This window comes from Schistocerca piceifrons, chromosome 4 (genome assembly GCF_021461385.2).
Source record: "Schistocerca piceifrons isolate TAMUIC-IGC-003096 chromosome 4, iqSchPice1.1, whole genome shotgun sequence".
Lineage (NCBI taxonomy): Eukaryota > Metazoa > Arthropoda > Insecta > Orthoptera > Acrididae > Schistocerca > Schistocerca piceifrons.
Genome location: NC_060141.1, coordinates 419,155,777 through 419,180,401, shown reverse-complemented (window position 1 = coordinate 419,180,401; position 24,625 = coordinate 419,155,777). Strand labels below are relative to the sequence as shown.

The following is a 24,625-nucleotide window of genomic DNA, read 5'->3' as shown; positions in this document are numbered from 1 at the left end:
TACCCCTATTTGATTTTGTGTTTATAAGCCTGTAGTCACCTGACCAGAAGTCTTGTTCCTCCTGCCACCGAACTTCACTAATTCCCACTATATCTAACTTCAACCTATCCACTTCCCTTTTTAAATTTTCTAACCTACCTGCCCGATTAAGGGATCTGACATTCCACGCTCCGATCCGTAGAACGCCAGTTTTCTTTCTCCTGATAACGACATCCTCTTGAGTAGTCCCCGCCCGGAGATCCGAATGGGGGACTATTTTACCTCCGGAATATTTTACCCAAGAGGACGCCATCATCATGTAATCATACAGTAAAGCTGCATGCCCTCGGGAAAAATTACGGCTGTAGTTTCCCCTTGCTTTCAGCCGTTCGCAGTACCAGCACAGCAAGGCCGTTTTGGTTATTGTTACAAGGCCAGATCAGTCAATCATCCAGACTGTTGCCCTTGCAACTACTGAAAAGGCTGCTGCCCCTCTTCAGGAACCACACGTTTGTCTGGCCTCTCAACAGATACCCCTCCGTTGTGGTTGCACCTACGGTACGGCAATCTGTATCGCTGAGGCACGCAAGCCTCCCCACCATGGTTCATGGGGGGGGGTATAGTCGCTATGGTTCTTGTAATATCCCTGATACTCGCAAAGGTCAGGGATCCGCATTGCCAGGAACCAGGTTTCCTGGAGGGCACTGCAGAAAGCAGGTGTAAAGCTTAACAGTTGCCATAGCTCAGTCAGGTGGTGGAAAAAAAATGCAGCAATTCCACTGGGGGATGATGTTATTGTGAGGCTGGGAAGGCATGAAGCATGCAAGGAGGCAGGTTACACCTCAGGGTCACCTGCTACCACTGATTGAATATTTGTATCCATTCCTATTCTGGATGAGGCATCAGTGAGATCCAGGCCCTCAGGAGACACTAAGATCTCCACCTCATCCACAGGTGCAGAATTGGTAGGGAGTGGTGGCGTTGGGGCCACCGGAGGGTTCTTTTACTTAGCACACGTCTTTGTTTGCTTGCCCTCTCGCTTCTCTTTAGGAGCTTGCTGGGAGGACTTCTCTGAAGTAGCTTCAGGTATGGAGGAAGAGTGTGAAGCTCTTCGTCCAGCAGCTTTTGGCTCCTTTAGCCACTGGCGACTGTCCGCTGTGGCATTAGTGGAGACCTTGGGAGAGAGGCTCCCAAGACACCCCTTCTGCACGAGACGAGCCGGAGGAGACTGTTGTTTCTCTGGTTGGGGTGAGGGGACCGATGTCCCCTGTGTTTGGGGGAGGGGCGGTCTTGCTCCTGAAGTAGGTACTTTGAGAGCAAAGGAAGGATATTTTCCTCCCTACCACCAAGGGAGCGGATGTATTCTGGAGGCCGACAGGACCCACTATTCGTGGCACAGAATGTGGTACGACTGGTACTTATGATGGCGATGGTAATGTAGCTGCAGCATATGTGGACATCAACTGAACAGGATATAATCATTCAAATTTACGTTTAGCCTCATAGTAAGTCAACTGGTCCAGGGTCTTGTACTCCACGATTTCCACTCCTTTTGGAGTACTGTGCAGTCTGGCAAGCAGGGGGAGTGCTGCTCTCTGCAGTTGATACAAGTGGGAGAAGGCACACAGGGAGTATCTGGATGCAGTGGACGTCCGCAGTCTCGACATGTGGCATTGGAAGTGCAGTGGGAAGAAATGTGCCCAAATTTCCAGCACATAAAGCACCACATAGGGGGAGGCATGTATGGTTTAATGTCACAGCAGTGAATCATCACCATAACCTTTTCAGGCAATGAATCACCCTCTAAGGCCAAGATGAAGGCACCGGTCACAAACCTGTTGTCTTTGGGTCCCCCATAAACGCACCAGATGAAATGAATGCCGCACCATTCCAGATTGGTGCAGAGCTCGCCATCAGACTTCAAGAAGAGGTCACAATCGAAAATAATCCCCTGGACCATGTTGAGGCTTTAATGAGGAGTGACGGAAACAGGAATATCACCCAGCCGGTCACAAGTGAATACTCCCGAGATCGGGCTGGGAATGCTGTCTGAATCAAGACTGCACCGCTTCTCATCTTGGGCAACATGTCACTTCCCCAAACATATCCTCAAGATGTTCAACAAAAAATTGAGGTTTCATAGGTAGAAAGGAGTCCTCATCCATTCCGCTACAGACTAAATACCGAGGTGAATTGGTTCTCTTCTTTCTGTATCCCTACGTTATTCCCATGGTGTAGCACGGGAAGGAAACGATTTAGAGTCATCTCTGTCAGCACTGTACTCGATCTTGCCCTTCTTAGAGACTGCTGGCACCGTACAGTCACCAGCAAGAAATGACTTAGTCCCCTGCATTGCGGGTCATCTGCCCTGATGCCACCCACTCAGATCAGAGGCTCTCCCCATGGGGGCGCCACCCAGCCACAGCAAAGGCCACCTGGCATGATGGTCATTGCAGGGAGTCCTGATGCCCCAGGAAGACAAGCATCTACTCCTTGGCATATGTGGGGAGTTTACAACTCGGGCATCAGCAATGCGATCCCTGTGTTGTCAAGGGGCTACCACCACATGGGTTCATGACAGCCCCACCACAACGGACTGGGTACCGTGCTGGATATTGGGCGCAGAGAAATCCAATACTGTCATGGGGTGAAAGAGGACAGGAGACAAGGGAAGAATTGACATACCCCAGAAAGTGTCCTCGCCCAAATAGTTGAATTGCAAGTGGAGATACAAAGCCATGACGAGGTTTACGAGATCAAATCTAAGGGCAGTATGGATAACTCATGCACCAAGTAAGGTGTCCTCCCGCATTTGGTCCACATTTCTGTAGAATTTGGAAAGTGGCAGGTCAAACCATAAAATGGGACCTGAACTTATAGGGCCAAAAAGTGTGAGACTCCTTTTAGTCACCTCTTATGACAGGCAGGGATACCTTGGGTCTATTCTAACCCCTGGACCCGCAGGGGGATATGACGCTGATATTCGGCAGAACACCCGGCAACCCAAAATGTCATTAGATTGTCGGTAAAGTCTGAAGAGTTGCAATAGTGCTGTTATGTTATAGCCACTTGTCGTATTTCAAATTTTAGTGTCTCCTTGTTGAACTGTTAGTTTATACAGCCATAACCTCATTTTTGTAACAGAAAACTGATAATTTCTGATCTTCACTATTTATATCAATATATACATATATCTTTCAGTGGTAAGATAAGTACAATTAGTACAACCTTGTACTCAATATATATGTGAACTAAAACTAAGACAATTTTTGAAAATTGATGTATATGGACAGCAAATAAATAAAAAAGTCACTCATTTAATAAATTCTTTCCAAATCATAACTATGTAGCTGCATACCAAGCAAATGCATACAGTCCTAATTATGCCATATTTTGTCATACAATTAGTGGAACCATCACCAAATTCTTCAAAACACAATATTTGCAACTTCTGATTCTTCCTTGGCATGAGTTGGCCTCTATAATGGAAAGTGTTTAATGACAGTAATTATTTTTCTCCTTCAATGTAGGATCAGCAGAAAACAATTCTGAAGCCCACATAAGTCAGTCACATAAACAAATGTTGTGGCACCTGGGACAATAGGGTACAGAAATGTTGAATTGATATACTATTTTGATGCAATACAAATTGTATGATATTGATCACTTAATTAAATATTGTATTATAATGTAATGTGACCTGTCACTGTTGGACTTCACCCATTAATAACACAGCATGAGGCCTGAGAATGATAAAATCTAATCTCAAAATCATTAACAAAACAATAATGAATATAAGATTTTAACCACAAGCTGGAAATCTACATTTCACAATCATAATTGATTTATCAGTAACTGCAAGTTTATAAAGAAACTGGTGGTGTCCTTTGATCAGAACACATAAAGTTCTTAATAGAAGTTACCAAATTCTCTACATGCAGTGAGAGGCAGCCAAGAAATGAATTTTCAGTGCAAGTAAGAAAACAATTATTGCACAAAAATATTCCATACCATCACAACATCTGCTGCTTGCTGATACAAACGCAGTGCCTGATCTGGCTGAGTTGCTTCTAACATCTTTGCAGCCTTATCAAGGGCAGCAGCCCCAGAATCAGGTGACCCGTGCTGCTGGTAAAGACTGCAGGCACGTTGTGCCAGCTGTGACACTTCTCGAAAATCTCCCAGTTCTTTGCAGATGAGGATTGCTTGTTCCATGCATCTATTTATAAAATAAAATTATTCAATAATACATTCCATCTGTGCTTATGTTACATCAATTTTCATAATTTTTGAAATCATATTCATTAGTTTTGTAACCAACTCATACAGCAATAGAAATTTTCTATGCATAGTACAAATACAAATCTGAGATCAATACGCAAATCCAAAATTTTTTTATGAAATGAAACAAACGAGAAAGTTCGCAAAATATAAGTGAGCATGAAATAGTTAGCAGCTACAATGACATACCAAACATGTGATTTTAATATTGACTACAGTCTAGTACAAGATATATGACAAAATGCATATGAAACTGATTCTGTCTCAATAAAATTCACAGCATGTAATGCACTTTTCTAATTGTGGAGATTACTGATAAACAAAACAGGGTGCTGACAACTCTGAGCATCCTGCACAAATCTCGAAGCACTTGTGGGATGCATTGTGCTAAGTTGGCTAGTGCTTAATATTTGGGCGTCACCCTCAAGTGTTTGTAATAGTTGCTTCTTAACTGTTTTTTCATTACCATCCCACAACTACTTCACAAACTATCTGCATGAATAATGCAAAAACACGCCATTTGTACACACATTCAGTGTGAACAGCAGTCACATCTTTGAATTCCAACATTCCTATGTGAATCTTTGTGTGTATCTGTAGGTGATAGTCATCATTAATCATTACTGGTGGTTTGTTAGCAATTCTGCATTATATATAAGAGGGTCACTTCAAAAGCAATGCACACTATTTTTTTTTTTTTAATCCATCTTTTTTCTACATGTTTGAAAGTTTCACAGTGTGCAGATACATCCTTTAGAAACAATATTTTCATTTCTCCACATAATTTCCATCCCTCTCAACTGCCTTACGCCATCTTGGAACCAATGCCTGTATACCCGCCCGGTAAAATTCTGGACCAACCTGTTGGAGCCACTGTTTGGCAGTGTGCACAATGGAGTCATCATCTTCAAACCTTGTTCCACGAAGAATGTCTTTCAGATTCCCAAAGAGATGATAGTCACATTGAGCCAGGTCAGGACTTTAAGGTGGGCGTTTCAGTGTTGTCCACCTGAGTTTTGTGATTGCTTCCATGGTTTTTTGACTGACATGTGGCCGTGCATTGTTGTGCAACAGCAAAACATCCTGCTTTAGCTGATGTGGTCAAACAAGACTCAGTCGAGATTGAAGATTCTTCAGTGTTGTCACATATGCTTCAGATTTATGGTGGTCCCACTTGGCATGATGTCCATAAGCAAGAGTCCTTCGGAATCAAAAAACACCGTACCCAGTAGAAGGTGTGGTTCTGAATTTTTTTTTCTTGGGTGAATTTGCATGATGCCAGTCCATTGATGGCCTCTTAGTCTCTGGTGAAAAATGATGGAGCCACGTTTCATCACCTGTCACAGTTCTTCCAAGAAATTCATCTCCACCATTCTCGTACTGTTCCAAAAGTTCGCTGCATACCGTTTTTCTTGTTTCTTTGAGAACCACTGTTAACATCCTGGGAACCCACCTGGCACAAACCTTTTTTAACACCAACATTTTCAGTATTCTGCAAACACTTCCTTCCCCTATGCCAATGCAGCGTGACAATTCGTTCACTCTGATGCGTCTGTCAGCAGTCTCCAATTCGTTAACTCTCTGCACATTGTCTGGAGTGTGTGCAGTACAAGGCCTACCGCTACGAGGACAATCCTCAATATTGCCGTGCCCGCTTTCATCACGTAACCTGCTTGCCCACTGACTAACTGTACTGTGATCAACAGCAGCATCTCCATACACTTTTTTCAACCTCTTGCGGATTTTCCCACTGTCTCGTTTTCACAGCACAGGAATTCTATGACAGCACATCAGAACGTCAAGTGTAGCAGCCATCTTGAAGACATGCTGTGACGGCGCCACTCACGGGAACAAGTTGAACTAAGTTTCAAAACAAGCAGGAAGTATGTATCTACACACCGTAAAACTTTCACAAATGCACAATGAAAACTGTATTTTTATAAAAAAAAATAGTGTGCATTTCTTTTGGAGTGACCCTCGTATATAGTGGGAAAGATAGAAATTTGAGCTTATTTGCAAAGTAAAAATTCAAGCAAGGAAATGAAGTTTGACTTGTGGAAATATATTGTCATCTTCAGTCTGAAGACCACTTTGATTCAGTTCTCTGAGCTACTCTATCCTATGCAAGCCTCTACATCTCCAAATGACTAATGCAAGCTACATCTATTTGAACCTGCTTACTGTATTCACCTCTTGGTTTCCCTCTACAATATTTATCACTCACACTTCAACATTATAGCTTCCCTTTCATGTCCTTCGACCCATGTAACTGCCACCTGGTTTCTGCACAAGTTACACAACTTGTTGTCCTTCGACCCATGTAACTGCCACCTGGTTTCTGCACAAGTCACACAACTAGTACAGAAACCAAATGGCAGTTATACGAGTTGAAGGAGATGAAAGGGAAGCTATAATGTTGAAAAGTGCGAGACAGGGTTGTAGCCTACACCCTGTCACTCCCTGTATTTTATCTATGCTACCTTCAGAATGCCGAAGAGAGTTCACCAGTCAACATTGTCAAAAGCTTTCTCTAAGTCTACAAATGTTATAAAAATACATGTGCCTTTCTTTAGCCCGTCCACTAAAACAAGTTGTAGTGTCAGTGTTACCTCATATGTTCCTACATTTCCCCGGAAACCAGAATGATCTTCTGCAATGTCAGCATCTACCAGTTTTCCACTCTTGTGTAAATAATCCACATTCGTATTTTGCAATTATGACTTACTGAACTAATAGTTCAGTAATATTCACACCTCATTCTTTGGAATTGGAATTATTACATTCTTCTTGGAGTCTGAGGGCATTTTGCCTGCTTCATTCCTCTTGTGCATGAGGTGAAACAGTTTTGTCATGGCTAGCTCTCAAAGGACACCAGCAGTTCTGAGATAATACTGTCTATCTGGATTTGACTTCCAGTACTCTGTTGAATTCTTCACCCAGTATCGTATCTTCAATGGCGGTCTCGGTTGCTTCATGTCGGTATGTCTTACATTATAATACCCTACCTATGATCCCTGGGTGGTGCGAAGCAAACTGCTAAACAATCCTTGTGATCTTGCAGCGCAACACACCATTATGGCTACTAATATCAACAACTGTTCTTTTAAGGACCAAAGACCTAGATATTTTGGAACCACTACTACAATTTTACGGAGTAACATAGAGTGTGTTAGCAGATGTAAATGATGTGGTGAGGTACTATACAGATGGGGAAAAACTACCACTGTGTACAGCGCCTGTAGCTTTCCAAGAAGGGCTGTCAGGTAGTGATGAAGAGTGCCCTCAAAATTCGTACCCTGGAAATCCCTTGGACTTCTTGGACACAGCAACAGACGTGATTAATTGCATAGGTATGTCTGTAAATTTGTAATTATTTACATATTTCAGTTATATTTCAAAAGTGTGTGTAACTGTCAAACAGTTACTAATTATCATCATTACCATTATTACCATTATTATTATTATTATTATTATTATTATTATTCTTTCTTTCTTTTCTCAGACGTTATGTCTGGTCAAACACGGAAAGTGACGCGGACCTTGATCAAGCGTGACTTCCTTTTAACTGTACGGTATATGTTATATTGCATTTAGGAACTTTCGGGTGATTGAACATGGATCAATAATTACGGATTTCTGTAGTTGTACATATAAGTTTGGATGTAGCTGTATTGCACTATGTACTGGTGGATATTGTGTGGTATGACTCCTGTAGTTGATAGTATAATTGGTATAATGTCAACTTTATCCTGATGCCACATGTCCTTGACTTCCTCAGCCAGTTGGATGTATTTTTCAATTTTTTCTTCTGTTTTCTTTTGTATATTTGTTGTATTGGGTATGGATTATTATTATTATTATTATTATTATTATTATTATTATTATTATTATTATTATTATTATTATTATTATTATTATTATTACCACCACCACCTCAACCACCACCATCATCAATTATATCTCCCATCCCATCTTCATCTACTTCCTCTTACCTTTCTATAATAATGCCTTCAAGTTCATTTCCCTTGCAAAGTCCCTCCAAGTTTCATTTTTCCCTTCTTTGCTTAGTACTGGCTTTTTAAGGACCTGATTTTAAATCTGTTACACTACTGTAATAGAATACCATAGGGAACAATCCAACAGCTCCTAACTTCTTCCCGCATCCAGCCATCCTGATGTAGGTTTTCCATGATTTGCCTAAATCGCTTCAGGCACACGCTGGGGTGGTTCTTTTAAAAGGGCACAGCCGACTTCCTTCCCTAATTCGATGGGACCAATGACCTTGCTGTTTGGTCCCCTCTCTCAAATCAAGCAACCAACCAATCCTAACTTCTTAACTTCGGGTACATGTGGAGGAATAATAACTTCTTCGATCTTCATCTTTATAATTACTTTCTTAAAAAAACACTAAGCATCTATTAAACTGATGAAAGATTCAATACAACTGCACAATTAATCTACAAAAGCTCCATTTAATTTCTCAGTCCAATTTTCTCCAGTTAACCAGTTAGAAGCAACTTCTTGTTTTAGAGAAACAAAGCTGTTTCTTGGGATTATCACCAGCATAACTGTTATGGTAGTTGGCAGATTTTCTTGTAATGAGATCACTCACCCCACAATGGCATTTGAGAGATCACAGCTGTTCATCTACAACATGGCTGAACTCACATGTGTCTACCATACCCAACAGGGAGCACTCATCCATATTGTGTGCTTGATGTGACATTGCCTGGCTAATATTAGGGCACTAGGTTATCAGTCGGAGCAGGGAAGTGCCCGAGTGCTGAAGCAGAAACACTGCACATGGTGCTGTGCGCGATACAGGCCAGAACTATGCAGGGCATTGCTGCTGCGCAGCATTTCCTTTAAAGTCTTACATAAGACAGAAGTAAGTCAGGAGGAATTACTTGATGACATAATTTCAGCATCTAAGATTCATGAACAAACATGGATTTTGTACTAAAAAGCACATGCTGAGCAAGCAGATCAGGAAACAAAGGAGAAATTTGGAAAGGAAATTAAAGTTTGGGGAGAAGAATTAAAAACTTTGTGGCTTGTTGATGACACTGCAATTGACAGAGGCAGCAAAGGACTTTGAAGTGCAGTGTCTTTAAAGAAGGATATAAGGTGAACATTTAAAAAAGAAAAAGAAGGGTAACTGAATGTAGTCTAATTAAATCAGGCATTACTGAGAGAATTAGATTTGGAAATGAAACACTGAAACTAGAAGATGAGTTCTGATATTTGGGCAGTAAAATAATTGATGATGGCCAAAGCTGATATGATGTAAGATACAGACTGGCAACACCAAGAAATCCATTTCTGAGAAAGAATAATTTCTTAATATCTGAAACAAATCAAAGTGTCAGAAAGTATTTTATTAAGGTAATTATAGGGAGTGTAGCATTACATGGATATGAAACCTGCACTAAAAGCAGATCAGGCAAAGCAACATTATTTTATACAAGCGTTTATGGTGTGGATATTGTCTTCCATGTGAATTTTAAAATTTTCCCGGCGAATTGACTGTTCAAACAAATTTGTTTGAATTGCCTTCCATGTCTGCCACACCATGAGGAGTTGCTGCCTAATGTTACACTGCATCACACCAGCCCCAGTGTAGATGCTTAGTATGGGGTCATGGCCAGCCTAATTCCTTCCTGGTGCACCACACCCAGCATTTTTTAATAGGATGGTCTTCATACCCATAAACCACTCATCCCTACGCAAACCAAAATCGCACGAAGGCTAAGTAAAACTGGAGCATACAGATTCGATCTGCTCCCCATGAGCTGTAGCTAATACAGTTTAAAGTATCAAGTGCTTCTAGATCCTTACGGTATGGCAACATGTTAACCTTAAAGTCAAATGTGAGGCCCAGAAACCTTTCTATTTCCTTAAAATAAAGAGCAGTTTCCATCACCTCAAGAAAGTTAAAAACAAATCGAGAACAGTTAAGGACGACATACACAGACTTCTCAGCTGATAAACTGAAATCTCTTCTCTACACTCATTCTATCAGTCCTCTAATAGTCAGGCGCACCTGACAGATTATTGCAGTACTGTACAGGATGGAAAAGGGAGTTCAAACAGACTCCTCAAGTATATCTCATCTATAGCAGAAGTGCCTGCTATCTTTAACCCCAAGATACCTACAGTTGTACTTTTTCAGTGGGTGACATTACTGCACAGTTTTATTCAACAAGCAGTTGCTAATTTCTCATATCTGACTCCTTAGTACCACGTTCCCTTGGGGGACTTTCATGCCTGTAGATTGTGCAGTTAATCCAGGAAAAAACTTAAATCCACTTCTTCATTATTCAAATACAACCGCTAACCCTCCACACATCAGCTGCCAGACACGACTCAAGTATGCAACAAACAGTATCCATCAGCTACCACACATGTAACACTGTTCTAACACCATTCCATATTGAACTTTGCAACTCCAGGGTATTCACAAATATAGCACATCCGGCAAAGTTGATATTTGGAATAGAAAACCACTTTGGTAGGGGTAGGAAAAACTTTCAATGCAGGAATTCCTCAATGCAAGGCATGATGAGAGAGAATCAAAATCCTGGAGTGGGACGTGGTTCAGATTTCCCAGCGCATGAAGATGACGAGGAATAAGTGTGACTGATGTATTAGGAGCATATGGAGAAAAAGATATGTGAAGGCCATCACAGTAAAATATGAAACGAATTGCTTTTCGCTTTATATGTAATCACTTACATGTCGCTACACTGAAAGTGGTGTGGAAGGGATGGGAACCTCAACTGTGGAAGTATTCAAGCATGTACATTCATGTAGTTGTTTATTTGCTTGCCCACAGCTCAAAGCCTCTTTCATCTGTAAACAATTGCCCTTATACATTCCATTAAACACAGATTAAATCTCTTCTGATTTTATGTTACTCAGCAGTGGTTTTGAAATGGGCACTTAACAAAAATGGACATCTAGGCATGCCACTGAGTGTGTGTTTTCGTTACAATTCAAAGAATTTCACTGATTACTTTAGCAGTCAATGAGCTATTTTGAGACCATGCTACTGATGTTCAAGCTGGATGTGATTCTGAGACAGTGCAGAATATTTCACACCACAGTCAGTGTTCTCCAGTAGCAGTGAATCACAGTTTGATTCAGTGAAGATAGTTCAGTATGATCACTACATCTGCCACCGTCCTTCAATACGTCCAGTGCTAAAAATCTATACCATATTTCAACTGTTCCTTGACATACTATACCACCACAAAGCTACTGAACGTTGTTATCAAATCAGAGCGCAAAAGTCTAGATCAGGGCTAATGGTACACTTACTTGCTTCTTGCAGCAATGTCAGCACTCGCTGTGAGGTATAATGGGAAGGAAAGAGGCTGTGTCAGCTGCTAGGTCTACACAGCCAATGAGAGAGTAGCAGACAGGTGATGTGTTTGAAAAGAATACTGTCACATCCTCATGACAATACATCACGAAACTGACAAAAATTTCCTGAGTATTGTGCCACATCATAATGTAAAGAACTATGCCAGAGAAACCAACATTTCGGCCACAGTTACAGTAGTGTTCTTGTGGGTCTACTGTAGTGCTCTAGGCGTGTGAGTCACTCATATTTTGTCATTGCTGCTCACTGGGCATGATATGACATAATTTTATAAGGTTGTTGTTTTTCTTGGTCACATGAGGCGAAAGGAAAGAGAACTTTATTGTAATAGGTTGCTAAAGCAGAGGGAGTGGGGATCTGTTGTTGTCTATTGCTTCTTGCATTGTTTTCTATGATCTGTGCTCATCAGCAAATAAGGTGTGGGCTCCTGTTTTCCTCCAGCTGGATGCAGGCTGCATGGTGGCAGTTACTCACCACTAGCACTCATGTCACATGTTGTTGGAGCATCCTGCTGGACTCTGAGAGCTGGCAGCCAGGATGGGGCAAGCCTGTATTCACCCTCTGTCCATGTTGTTAGGGTGTTTTATTATTTCTATGGCTTCTCTGAGCTTGCAATTTGTTAAGGCCAGCTGCTTAGCCAGTATGCAGCTTTCATTAAATTTGATTTTCTTGCCACAGTCTAGCCAGTGCATGGCCACTGCAGACTTGCTGTGCTCCCCCAAATGATCCCCACTCCTTCCACCATTAGAACCTATTGTAATAAAGTTGCTGCTCCTACCACTTCAAGTGATCAATCATACCAATGGCCTTTTAAAATTATGATGAAGTTAAGCTCTGTGAGCACCAACGGCAAAATATAAGTGATTCCACACAGCTAAAGCGCACAGTAAACCCACAAGAAGGCCACTGCAGTTGTGGCCAAAATTGTTTCTCCAGCATAATTTTCTACATTATGATGCAGTACGATACTCTGAAAACATTTATGTCAACTGACTCTTGTCACAGAAGCCTGTGCAATTATAATATCACACATTCGGAAGAAATAGATGAGCATTTTCATGAACGATATTATTAATTCAATTTAAGCACTGCTCTTAGATCCTAAACTAACCGCAACATTGTAATATGTGACATATTCCGAGAAAAATTTGTCAGATATTTGTGACAACAGTGAAGAAGAAAATGGTTTCTGTTTTGGCACTAGATCTTTGTTGCATCTTTTCTCTCCTCTCATTGGTCAGGTAAAAGTACTGTCCCATTGGCTGCACAAAACTGACAAATTGCCTACCTATGAGCAGTACAGAAACACTGATGTGTGTCATTGGCCCTGATCCACATTCTAGTTAATTAGGGTTCTTGCAGTTATTATAGTTCTAAGAGGTGCCATAGGTTACTGAAAATGTTGAGGAGTGGAAAGAAATCTGTAACATGTTCTGTCTTCACATGCACATGAACTATTCACTACATTAGAACGAGCAGCAGCAGCGGCGGCATTTAAAAATATTACACCTTTCATCAAGCTGGAAAATCAGGAATGACATCTGACATACACTACTTGTGGGGAATAATGAAATATTTATTCCCTTAATTATGATACCCACTTCAATCAACTGTATTTAATGTTATGATTCTTCAACTTCTCCTAGCATAATTCATGATGAAACAGTTTATAGATGAATGGTCGGATATCAGTGTCCAATGGGCACAATATTTCACCCAGTGACCACACTGCCATTATCGGATGCATTGATGAACTGAATGCCTAGCAGGACTGTCAGTGCAGGTCATGTATCATATCCCTCCCTCCTCCTCCTGCTACCAAGTAGTTCCATCTGACATTTGCACTGGCAGCCTCTCTGCTGTTCTGCTTGCCGCTGAAAACAGTTGTGTGTTATTTCCTTCCCTTTACCAATGACATAACTACTACCACGACTGATCAGCACTTCCCTTACGTGAATCTTGACAGATTATTTAACAACACTGTCCTAGAAGTTAGATGTCTGTATCAGGACCTTAGTATAGCTGTAACCCATTCTGTATAATTCTGATAGGCAATGTCAAATTAAAGGAAGATATTAAAGCAATTGAAACGGGCTGCTAGATTTGTTTCTGGTACGTTCAAACAGCTCACAAGTATTACGGGAACACTTTGGGAATCAAATACGAATCCCTGGAGGACTTGCACAGTACGAATTTAGACGTAGACATTCTACAAGTGCTGACTTATTAGGCTGCTGCAATCTTGATGATCTTCAACAGTATGTACAGTCTGACCCATATAGGTAGTACCATATTGGCAGGGAATCAGACAGACCCTAGACTTCCGTAGTCTGACATCCTTGGCACTACCAAACAATGCCTGTGTTTTGACTGGTGGTCAGAAGACAGTCTTTGTTAGATTTTTCAAAAGAATTTGAGCTATCTTTCCCTGTAACATACCACAAAATGGAATACATGCAACGGCCTCGTTCTACTGAGGCTCCTGTTCTGTTTGCACCACTTCGACAGTCAGTGTAGGATGCAGAGCTCTCCAGATCTGCCACTCTGTGCAGCCGTTTTTCCAGAACACTGATGTTCAAGTTCTTGGTTAAGCCCACCATTGTTGGAGAGGGTGTGAGCCCTATGTACCAATATTTTGCACATGCCATTCATCTGCACTGGGTGGTAGTTGGTACTAGCTGTCCACACATAAATGTAGGACAGTGTGCACCTTCCTATACTACATGCTGTGGCCCAACATGCTGCTGCTTCTTGTTTTACCAGGACATCCAGAAAGGCAACCACTGCATCTGCTTCAACTTCCATGATAAAATCAACATTCTAGTGTATGAAATTCAGATGTAAGAGGTTATCCATCCACTTGTCTCTTCCATGTGGCCATATAATGAAGGTATCATCAACAATCTGGAAGAAACAAGTATGTTTCCATTCAGCTGATTCAGGGCTTCCTCCTCAAAATGTTCTGTATACAAGTTGGCGGAAACTGATGAAAGTGTACTCCCCAGGGCTACTCCTGACATCTGTCCACAGTAATCACCAAGCAAATAAAATAATCTATGTCAGGTCATGCCTGAAAAGATTGGTGGCATCAATGTCAAATTTCTGGCCAATAAGTTTCAAATAATTTTGTAAAGGCACTCTGGTGTAAAGAGAGAGAACGCTGATGCTCAAAAGGATGACCTGCTGGATGTACGCCTATACCTTTTTATTTATTTATTTACATTTTCTTTGGGTGGAGCCATCGTAATGATGGATTTTGCAAATATCGTACTTAATACTATGGTTATATTTACATTTATAAAATACAGTATATTCTGTAGCTGTTGCTTCTTGTCTATTTTTTACATTTATCACATTACAACTGATATGCTAATGCCTCATGTAACAATCACTATGTTAAAATTCGTTGAAATAATATAAACATTTTTCTATTAGAAAAGATTTTTAATTTTGTTTTAAAAACTTTTCCCGTGTACGTTCTTAAGAGAGTTTAGTCGCTTGTTATACCACATCAAACCACTGATATATGGACTTCTATCAGTCATTTTTAACGTTGTTTCGTTACGGAAATAGGTACACTTTGTTCTAGTGTTGTGATCATGTACATCACTGCCCTTGATAGTCGGTTGACTTATAAAAAAGACAACTATTTTGAAGATGTACAGAGAATATATTATCAGATATTTGTGCTGCACAAACACTTCACGACATGAATCTCTATGTTCCATCCCGTGTATATGTCTTATTGCTCTTTTCTGTAGTAGTAGTAGTAGTAGTAGTAGTAGTAGTAGTAGCAGCAGCAGCAGTAGTAGTAGTCTTTTTAAATGTAAATCAGCTGCACAGCCCCATAGTTCAATTCCGTAATTGCGAAAGGGGTAAAGTGTTCCATAATATACTAATTTCAGTGCTTGGCTAAGAACTATCTTTGCGAGCTGGCTGAGGAGATATATGGCACTACTGACTTTTCTGCATACGAAATTAATGTGGTACATCCACCGCAAATTTTCCTCAACATACACACCCAGGAATTTACAGTTACCATTTTCTGTTGCAGAGATATTACACACACTATTCAATTGTTGTGGTGAGAACTGCCTATTTCAAATGTCAGTAGTTGAGATTTGGTGACATTCACCTTGAGTCCCTGATTGTTGAAGTATTTTATTACTTCTGTTACACCACTAGCAGCAAGAGATTCTAGCTCATTAGATTCACTCCCATAGAATAAGATTGATGTGTCATCTGTATAGCTTACAATATCGGCATTAATGGGTTGTGCAATGTCGTTAATATACAGGGCTATTACAAATGATTGAAGTGATTTCATAAATTCACTGTAGCTCCATTCATTGACGTACGGTCACAACACACTACAGATACGTAGAAAAACTTTAAGTTTTGTTCGGCTGAAGCCGCACTTCAGGTTTCTGCCGCCAGAGCGCAGTGAGACAAAATGGCGACAGGAGCCGAGAAAGCGTATGTCGTGCTTGAAATGCACTCACATCAGTCAGTCATAACAGTGCAATGACATTTCAGGACGAAGTTCAACAAAGATCCACCAACTGCTAACTCCATTCGGTGATTGTATGCGCAGTTTAAAGCTTCTGGATGCCTCTGTAAGCGGAAATCAACGGGTCGGCCTGCAGTGAGCGAAGAAACGGTTGAACACGTGTATCTGGACATGCTGGAAAATTGGCTCGTGCCACAACTGGAGACCGACAGCACCGACTTCATCTTTCAACAGGATGGTGCTCCACCACACTTCCATCACGATGTTCCGCATTTCTTAAACAGGAGATTGGAAAACCGATGGATCGGTTGTGGTGGAGATCAAGATCAGCAATTCATGTCATGGCCTCCACGCTCTCCCGACTTAACCCCATGCGATTTCTTTCTGTGGGGTTATGTGAAAGATTCAGTGTTTAAACCTCCTCTACCAAGAAACGTGCCAGAACTGCGAGCTCGCATCAACGATGCTTTCGAACTCATTGATGGGGACATGCTGCGCCGAGTGTGGGAGGAACTTGATTATCGGCTTGATGTCTGCCGAATCACTAAAGGGGCACATATCGAACATTTGTGAATGCCTAAAAACACTTTTTGAGTTTTTATATGTGTGTGCAAAGCATTGTGAAAATATCTCAAATAATAAAGTTATTGTAGAGCTGTGAAATCGCTTCAATCATTTGTAATAACCCTGTATATAAGGAAGAGAAAGGGTAGAAGGATTGAGCCCTGTGGCACACCTTGTAATACAGGTTCACTGGTGGACTGGGCGTTCATGATTTTATTATGAAGTTTGTATGACAATTTAGTGCTTTGCCTACAATTCAGCAGGTATGTGGGTAGAAGATCCATGGCTTGATCCCCAATACTGTAAGATTTTAGCCTTTTAAGAAATACCCTATGGTTTACCGTATCAAATGCTTTTGTCAGGTCCAAAAATATACCTGCAGTCTGCATCTTCTGGTCCAACAGACAATAAACTTCATGGATGAACTGTGTAACTGCTGTGGTTGTACTTAGCTCTTTTCTGAAGCCACGCTGCGAATCTACAAGCAGTTTATGTTTTGCGAAAAAGGCACTTAGCTGAGAAAGGATAATGCTTTCGAATATCTTACTAAAAGTGGGAATTAATGATATTGGTCTATAGTTGGAGACATCTTCCTTACTTCCCTTTTTATACACTGGTTTCACTACACTCATTTTTAGAACCATTGGATACATGTTTTCTCTAATGCTGCAATTAATCAGGTGAGTAAGAGATTTAGAGATTTCTTTTAAGCACGCTTTAGTAATAGCACTGGATACGCCATCCCATCTAGATGATATTTTTTTTCTTTAGCATGTATATTGCCCTGCAAACCTCCTGCTTATTCACTTCCACAAAATTCAAATTTGGTACACTGGGTGAGATGGCATCAGGTCTCTACCTGTGAATCTATAATATGGGTTGATTGTTCACCAGAAATGTAGTAATTATTAAAAATATTACAGAGTTTATAGGTTTTTTATAATGTTACCATCATGTCGCATGCTGAGTGGTTCCATGTTCATCTTGTTGGAACCTTTTCGGTATTTGTCAATCAGCTTCCTAGATGCTTTGCTTATGTTGTCAGACTGTTCTATTGTTTTGCTGTTAATCTGCTTCCTTAGGTTAACAATTTCAGTTTTAAAAGTTTGCTTGGCCCTATTGTATTTTTCCTTGAAAACCTGCATAGTAGTAGCTTTATAAAGCTGGTTTAGATCATGTACTTGCTGCCTGAGCCTAATCGGATTTGTTGGGAGTTTTGGGTAAGATTACTTCCATTTTGACAGTGTTTAACTACCGTCTGGATTTCTCTGACTGGACAACTATATTCATAATGATGCAATAGGGTTGAGTAGAATTCATTCCATTTCTCATCCGACCCTTTTACCCGGTACACAGAATCCCATTTCTCATTTGCTAGTTTGTCTCTAAGAGCATCAATATTTGAGGTATTCAATATTCGTTTCTGTGGCACAATTTTTGTTATTTTAGGCACAACTGAATTTTTGTATTCTATCACCTGACAGAAGTGGTCAGAATAAAGAAAATCTAAGTTACTGTAATTTACCTTATCTATAACATCTTTGTTGATTATAGCATAATCTATTCTAGTGGAACATGTGTCCATCACTCTGGTGTCAGAGTTCACTATATTTACAAGATTGTATGAGGTCAGCACATCACTGAGTTTCAAGTTTACTATACTATTTGAGTTTGCATCTATATTAAAGTCACCTAATATAGTAAGGTCATTAGAACCGGCCTGACCAACAACACTACTAAGTTTATCCATAAACAGCATTAGATCAGCATTTGGTGGCCTATATACTCCAATAACTTTTATGCTTTGGTAACTTAAAATCATTACTGTGGAGTACAATACCTGTCATTTCAATTGGTGTGGTGTTCAAGAAAGACAATTTTTTTTTAGCTTCTATATCCTTGAAATTTCCTGGCAGATTAAAACTGTGTGCCGGGCTGAGACTCGAACTCGGGATCTTTGCATTTCGCGGGCAAGTGCTCTATCAACTGAGCTACCCAAGCACGACTCACACCCCGTCCTCACAGCTTTACTTCTGCCAGTACCTCGTCTCCTACCCTCCAAACTTTACAGAAGCTCTCCTGCGAACCTTGCAGAACTAGCACTCCTGAAAGAAAGGATATTGTGGAGACATGGCTTAGCCACAGCCTGGGGGATATTTCTAGAATGAAATTTTCACTCTACAGTGGAGTGTGCGCTGGTACAAAACTTCCTGGTCTCAGTCCGGCACACAGTTTTAATCTACCAGGAAGTTTCATATCAGCCCACACTCCGCTGTAGAGTGAAAATTTCATTCTGCAATATCCTTATTAACATAAACTGCCACACCACCACCTTTATGGTTTTGCCTACAGTAACTATATGCTAGTATGTAACCTTCTAATCTATAATATATTATTTCACTGCATTTTAGCCCATGTTCCGTTATTACTAGTACATGTGGCAAGTGTTCCTCTATGAATATTTGTAGAAGGTCTAGTTTGTATCTGAGATATTGCACATTTAAGTGCAGTAACTTTAAGGGTGTTATTCCTTCTTGTTTATTTACCATCTTACATGAATCAAAACTGTTTGAGTTACACTTTTTATGACATTTTGCATACACTGGCTTTTTAGAACTGACCTGCAATGACTGATCACTTATTTCACAGCCTGGCTTTTCTTTGCATGAATGGGACTCAGTCATATCCAAAATACATCCCTGAAAACTATTATTATTGTCCTTTATTCTAAAAAAGTCCTGTGGTTGTAGCCCAGAGTAATTTGAGCTTTCTCCATACTGTCGTTCTCACACAGTTTGCTTATGTGGGAAACTAGCTTGACCTTTCCTTTCCTGTTTAAGTAGAATCCATGTTTTGTGTGTTCATCACGACTCATCTTACTTAAGTCTATCAAATGTACATGGCTAAATTTATCACACAGTTTCTTTAGCTCGGAATTTTAGTGTCAAATCTCTTTGTTTACACATGACCACAGTGGTAAATCATGTCGCACTGGCATGTTTGTGATGACAATGTTCATTTGAAATAGTTTTGGTAATATGTTATGGAAACATCACAGGGCTGTCTTGCTTTCGTTTTTGTATATGTCGTTGCCGCCGCAAATAATCACAACATGAGCATCTTTGTTCAATTAGCTTGTTTCTGTTCTAATACTCTCCACCACTGCATATAACGTTGCACCAGGCTTGATTTTCGCGAAAACTGAATGCTTTGAAGGCATACGTTTGGATAGATCTTTTCCATGACTGTCAGCATACAGAAGGAGCCCTTCGGTGCATCTTAAGGCTGGCAAGTTCTTTTTTGGTTCTTTAGTGGGAGTTTTGTGATTACTTTCTGGTTCGTTTATGTCTGTTGTGTTACCACAATCCACTACTAGTGCTGAGAATTTGTTTGATAATGGTATCACTGGGGCTGTACGTGTACCACACACCGAATACTAGGTTGGTGGGTGGCAGAAGAGATATGCTCCAGCTTCAGGGCAAACTGCTCATCAGTACATCTGATGAAGGCAACATGGTCACTTGACCAAATATTATGCCTGTTAGACACTGCCATTAAGCCGTACACCCATGGACTATTTTCTCTTCAATATTGTATATTAATCACTACTGATTTTTATGTGTTCAAGCCTTCATGAGGCACAAATGGTGTTTGAATTGACATTTTAGCTGCTGTTTCCAGTTATGGTACAGGCACACTTAATAATAATCCACAACCATGGATTCTAAATACCTTGCAGCTACACTGTATGTAGTTGGTCACCACGTGTTCTTACTGATGAAACCTTGAGCACTCAGAAATCTTATAGCAATTAATAAACAACATTACATACAGCTGTAGGAAGTGAGTATTACAGTAAACAGAATAAACAAATAATTCATTATTTCCTCAACAAGTAATATTTGACACTTTTCATTGGTAATCACATTAGATTATATTTTCCAACGGCCTAATAAAGAAAGCTAGATTAACATTTCACTTATTGAAGCTATACGAACTTAACCATTACATAGTAAGCCTATTTAGAATTACATAAAGTAGAAGTAAGATCATACTCACTTGGCAGAATGGAAAAGCCTTATCTGAAGTTAAGGAAATTAGCAGCTTACGACACAGAATACAAAGAATATGTACTATTTTATGTAATACTGGTATTTCGTGAATAGAAATGGATTCATAATGTTATCAAACACAACAAAAGCACTAACAAAATTTAAAAAATTGATTTCATCATTTGTGTTGAATGCACAATTGAATAATGATAATCCTGAAATTTACCCATAACCTCACAATTTCACCATAAATAACAATTCTCTATATGAAAATCAATTCAATGAGAATATCCAAATTTACAAATGAAATACAAGAACATATATATTTAAAAAAATTATGTGTTTGAAACTCATGAAACACATGCGAAGGAGAAATACTGTTCTGCATTCCTTTTGTAATCATTAACACAGTAAATTAACAGCCCTTCTCACTGAGAGTCTCAGAATAAATATTTACCAGCTGCATATGCATTAACAATTAAGCATATGGTAATTTGCAATATCTGTTAACATAATTCACGTTGATGCATACGTATAGTTTGAATATTATTCTGTACTTCAGCGCCTATTTTTATCAGAAATAAATTCCTCTGCAGAGTTTCATAATGCAGTTATCAGAACTATCATCAAATTTTAATATTAGTGTACTGCTTTTTAATTTAAAGTGGATTTTTCTAAACATGGTACTATTAACTTTATCACATAATGGTACTGATAAAATATTGCAGTTAACTTGTCTTAATTACCTTCTAATAGAATAATTACCTTTTATTTCATTAATGTTTTTAATACTGCACAGCTAAATTTAATGATGTGCAATCTCTGCATTAACATTAAACTTTTTAAAGGAATCATAATTTATTTTGGAATAAAGTTTTATTACACAAAATTATTTGTTACAGATTGCACCTCAACTAAAACACTTAGGATAACTTTATTACTGCATTACATTACATTGTATGTTTCACTGCAGTACGAAAACTGAAAGGCATTTAAAGGATACGCTCTATTTTGCCGATGACAGTCTGCAGCCTTCATTAAACAATCCTTGCATTGCTCATATGATTTAGCATTTTTGAAACACGTTGCTGGAAAAAAAAGTCATTAATTCACAACTCTCAGAACTTTTACAATGAGACAAACACTACGGTAACTGAAAAAATACTTTTATTAACCTGCTTTTTGGTATTCATCTGCTGCTGAATCATAATCTGGCCTCCACTTCAATAGTGATGTTTTCAGACTGAAAAAAGATTAAAGATTAGCAGCCAGTCAGATAACTTTGTTTATTCTTGTTTGATAGTGACAGCTATGATCATTATTCAGAGACTGGAAGAAGGAAATGCACTATCTACAACGAAGTCATTAGAGGCAGTGCACAAACTGTCGAAGGAATGAGAAATAAACCAGCCATGGTCACTTCAGAGAAACCAGGCAAGCAGCCTCGTACTTGTGTTAAGTGATTTGTAAAAACCACAAAAACTAGGTAGTCAGATGAGGACTTCAGGCACTATCCTCTAAATGTTAGTCCATTGTCACTTTGCTCAGGGAGTGACTGAACGATTTCATAACAATGACACCTGCAGCAAATCAACTATTTTATGGATTCAACTCAGTGCAGCACTACAACTCAAGATCAGTAGCCTATAAGCCATGAATACAACACTTTAATCAATTAAGTTAGTCATATTTCACATTAGCTTTGTGTAAACAAAGGTTGCCAACCCTGCAGAACAGAAAGAGGTCACTTTCTACAACAGATCAGTGACATCTAAATTACTTAATCACTTAATAGTGATCAGAAAAGTTTGACTTAATGTCATGGAGATTGTCAGATCACCCAAAAGTAGTATTCAGACTGAAAAACAATTTATCACCTGACTAAAAACAGTCTTAGCTGCTGTAAACTTTAACAGTACCTGTACATATGCTTGTAGTTGTGGCACTTTCTAACAAAGTGGCCAACTAATTATGATAAGCACAGATTTAGAGAATGAAATGACATGTATTTGTAGTTTATCAAACTACATGGAAAGGAAGATGGGAACACAAACATAAAAATTTATGAATGCATAAGCAATTTGCAGGATGATTAAAAGAATTTAACTCTACCCATTTGACATAAAAATATTGACAGATGTAATGCAGTATGTTCACTACACGTGAAACTGAAACGGTATCACAGAACAAAATTAAAAAAGGTAGCCAAACAAAATCGTAATGACAGAGCACCGAAACTACCGTACATAGCTAAATGCTTCACAAAGAATACAATGTCCTCCGAAAAAGAAAAAAACTTTACCAGATGAACTCTCTTAAGAGAGTAAAGAGGCCATATCACTTTAACATTTTACTGGTAATTGTTAGCAGCATGGGAAGTGAACTGCTCAAGTTAATGTAACATATGTTCATAGAAGTTCGTCAGTAAATAACGCTCGGAATAAATAACGCGTAAAAAAGGTAATGAAACAGTATACAGCAAGTGATTTTGCTTTTAGTGGATAAATATCTTAACAATCGACAGTTCTCTGGGAACTCTAGAGGGCAAGGGAAGCTTTCATTACGACTAAAGTACACACTCGTTACCTATGGAAGAAACCTGTAAGTTAGGCGCTACCCTAAACCATTCTGCTACTGACAAATCTGAACTGCCCACAAAAATCGACATCTACGATCAGGAACATCATTCAGTTTGATGAGCACTATACCACGAATGCGATTATTGTGGGTTTGATAATTGAAGAAATACCATTACAGTCGTCTCTTGCTACCTGTCACTATACAGTTACTCTGTTATTATTGGACAAGAAACAAAAATAAATCCACCAGATTACCCGTACTTTGAAGAATTATTTGAACATCTACGTATTATCTTTTAAGCTATCCAACAACACGTTACTGTGCACCCTTGTATTTGTAGGATACTGTACACCCTTTTATGTGAATGTGTGGATGTGTATATACTCTTATTTTTGTACATCATGTATTTTTTTAACGAAATGCTCTGTAAATTGTCTCTGGATGAATAAACTACTGCAAGAATGGAAATCGTAAAAGCGAATACTATCTCCTTCGCCTTGCTTATAATCTAATATGGTATTCATAAGAACTGCTTAATAGTATAAGAACGTTGCGGCAAACTATGGTAAATATAACCACACAACTTTTTTCTGCAGTTTATATTCAATATAAATCGTACTAGATGCAATTCTGCGTTGCACACTGCATGAAATACAGTGTAGCATTACATAGCACGCACAAATTCATTGCACACCTAGCAATCCGCTACTATACAACCCGAAATAAAAAATTCAATTAGAATTACGTGCCGTTTCACTATTTCGTATTTCTTGATACCTGTTTAAATTACATTGCTAACGGTTGTTTAACTGACCTTTTTTCCGCACATTTAATATGATCCAATCCTTCCTCTATTTTCTTGCTGCTTGTCATTGCTGTAGTATGACAGCCGGCAAGAAACAAACTGACGAATTAAGAAGAAAAGTTACGTAGAGCCGGGAAGACAACAAAATCAAATTCTTTCTTAATATTAAGTCGCACAACTATAAACATAAATAATATCCAATTCAATGCAGACGACACTGACAACTGTGAAGCAGTGACAATTGCCTGTCAAGCATACTCGCACAAAGATTTTCCTATGACTTTCCACAGGAAGTAGATTGTGATCGATAACTATTTTAGTAATTTCTATCAATATCTTTTATTATCATTACAGACCTTAATCCTCATTTTCAAACCTTATTCACATTAGTAGTTTTGGTAAAAGTTACTCAATGGATCCAGCTTGTATTTTTCGTAGCTTATGTGCTCTAAATGTTAAAAGTATGCGTC

General features: G+C 39.3%; 1 protein-coding gene across 1 annotated transcript in view; it reads right to left on the bottom strand.

Moving 5' to 3' along the window:
* Window positions 1-24,398, bottom strand: part of LOC124794871 (gamma-soluble NSF attachment protein-like) — a 133,436-nt gene extending 109,038 nt beyond the window's left edge. The window contains exons 1-5 of the mRNA XM_047258551.1: window positions 24,165-24,398; window positions 21,946-22,013; window positions 21,774-21,858; window positions 20,778-20,795; window positions 3,991-4,198 (exon numbers count right to left, since the gene is read on the bottom strand). Of these exons, the coding sequence (XP_047114507.1) occupies window positions 3,991-4,198; window positions 20,778-20,795; window positions 21,774-21,858; window positions 21,946-22,013; window positions 24,165-24,223 (438 nt within the window). The 5' untranslated portion in view covers window positions 24,224-24,398. The remainder of the gene's footprint in view (window positions 1-3,990; window positions 4,199-20,777; window positions 20,796-21,773; window positions 21,859-21,945; window positions 22,014-24,164) is intronic.
* Window positions 24,399-24,625: the final 227 nt, after the last annotated feature.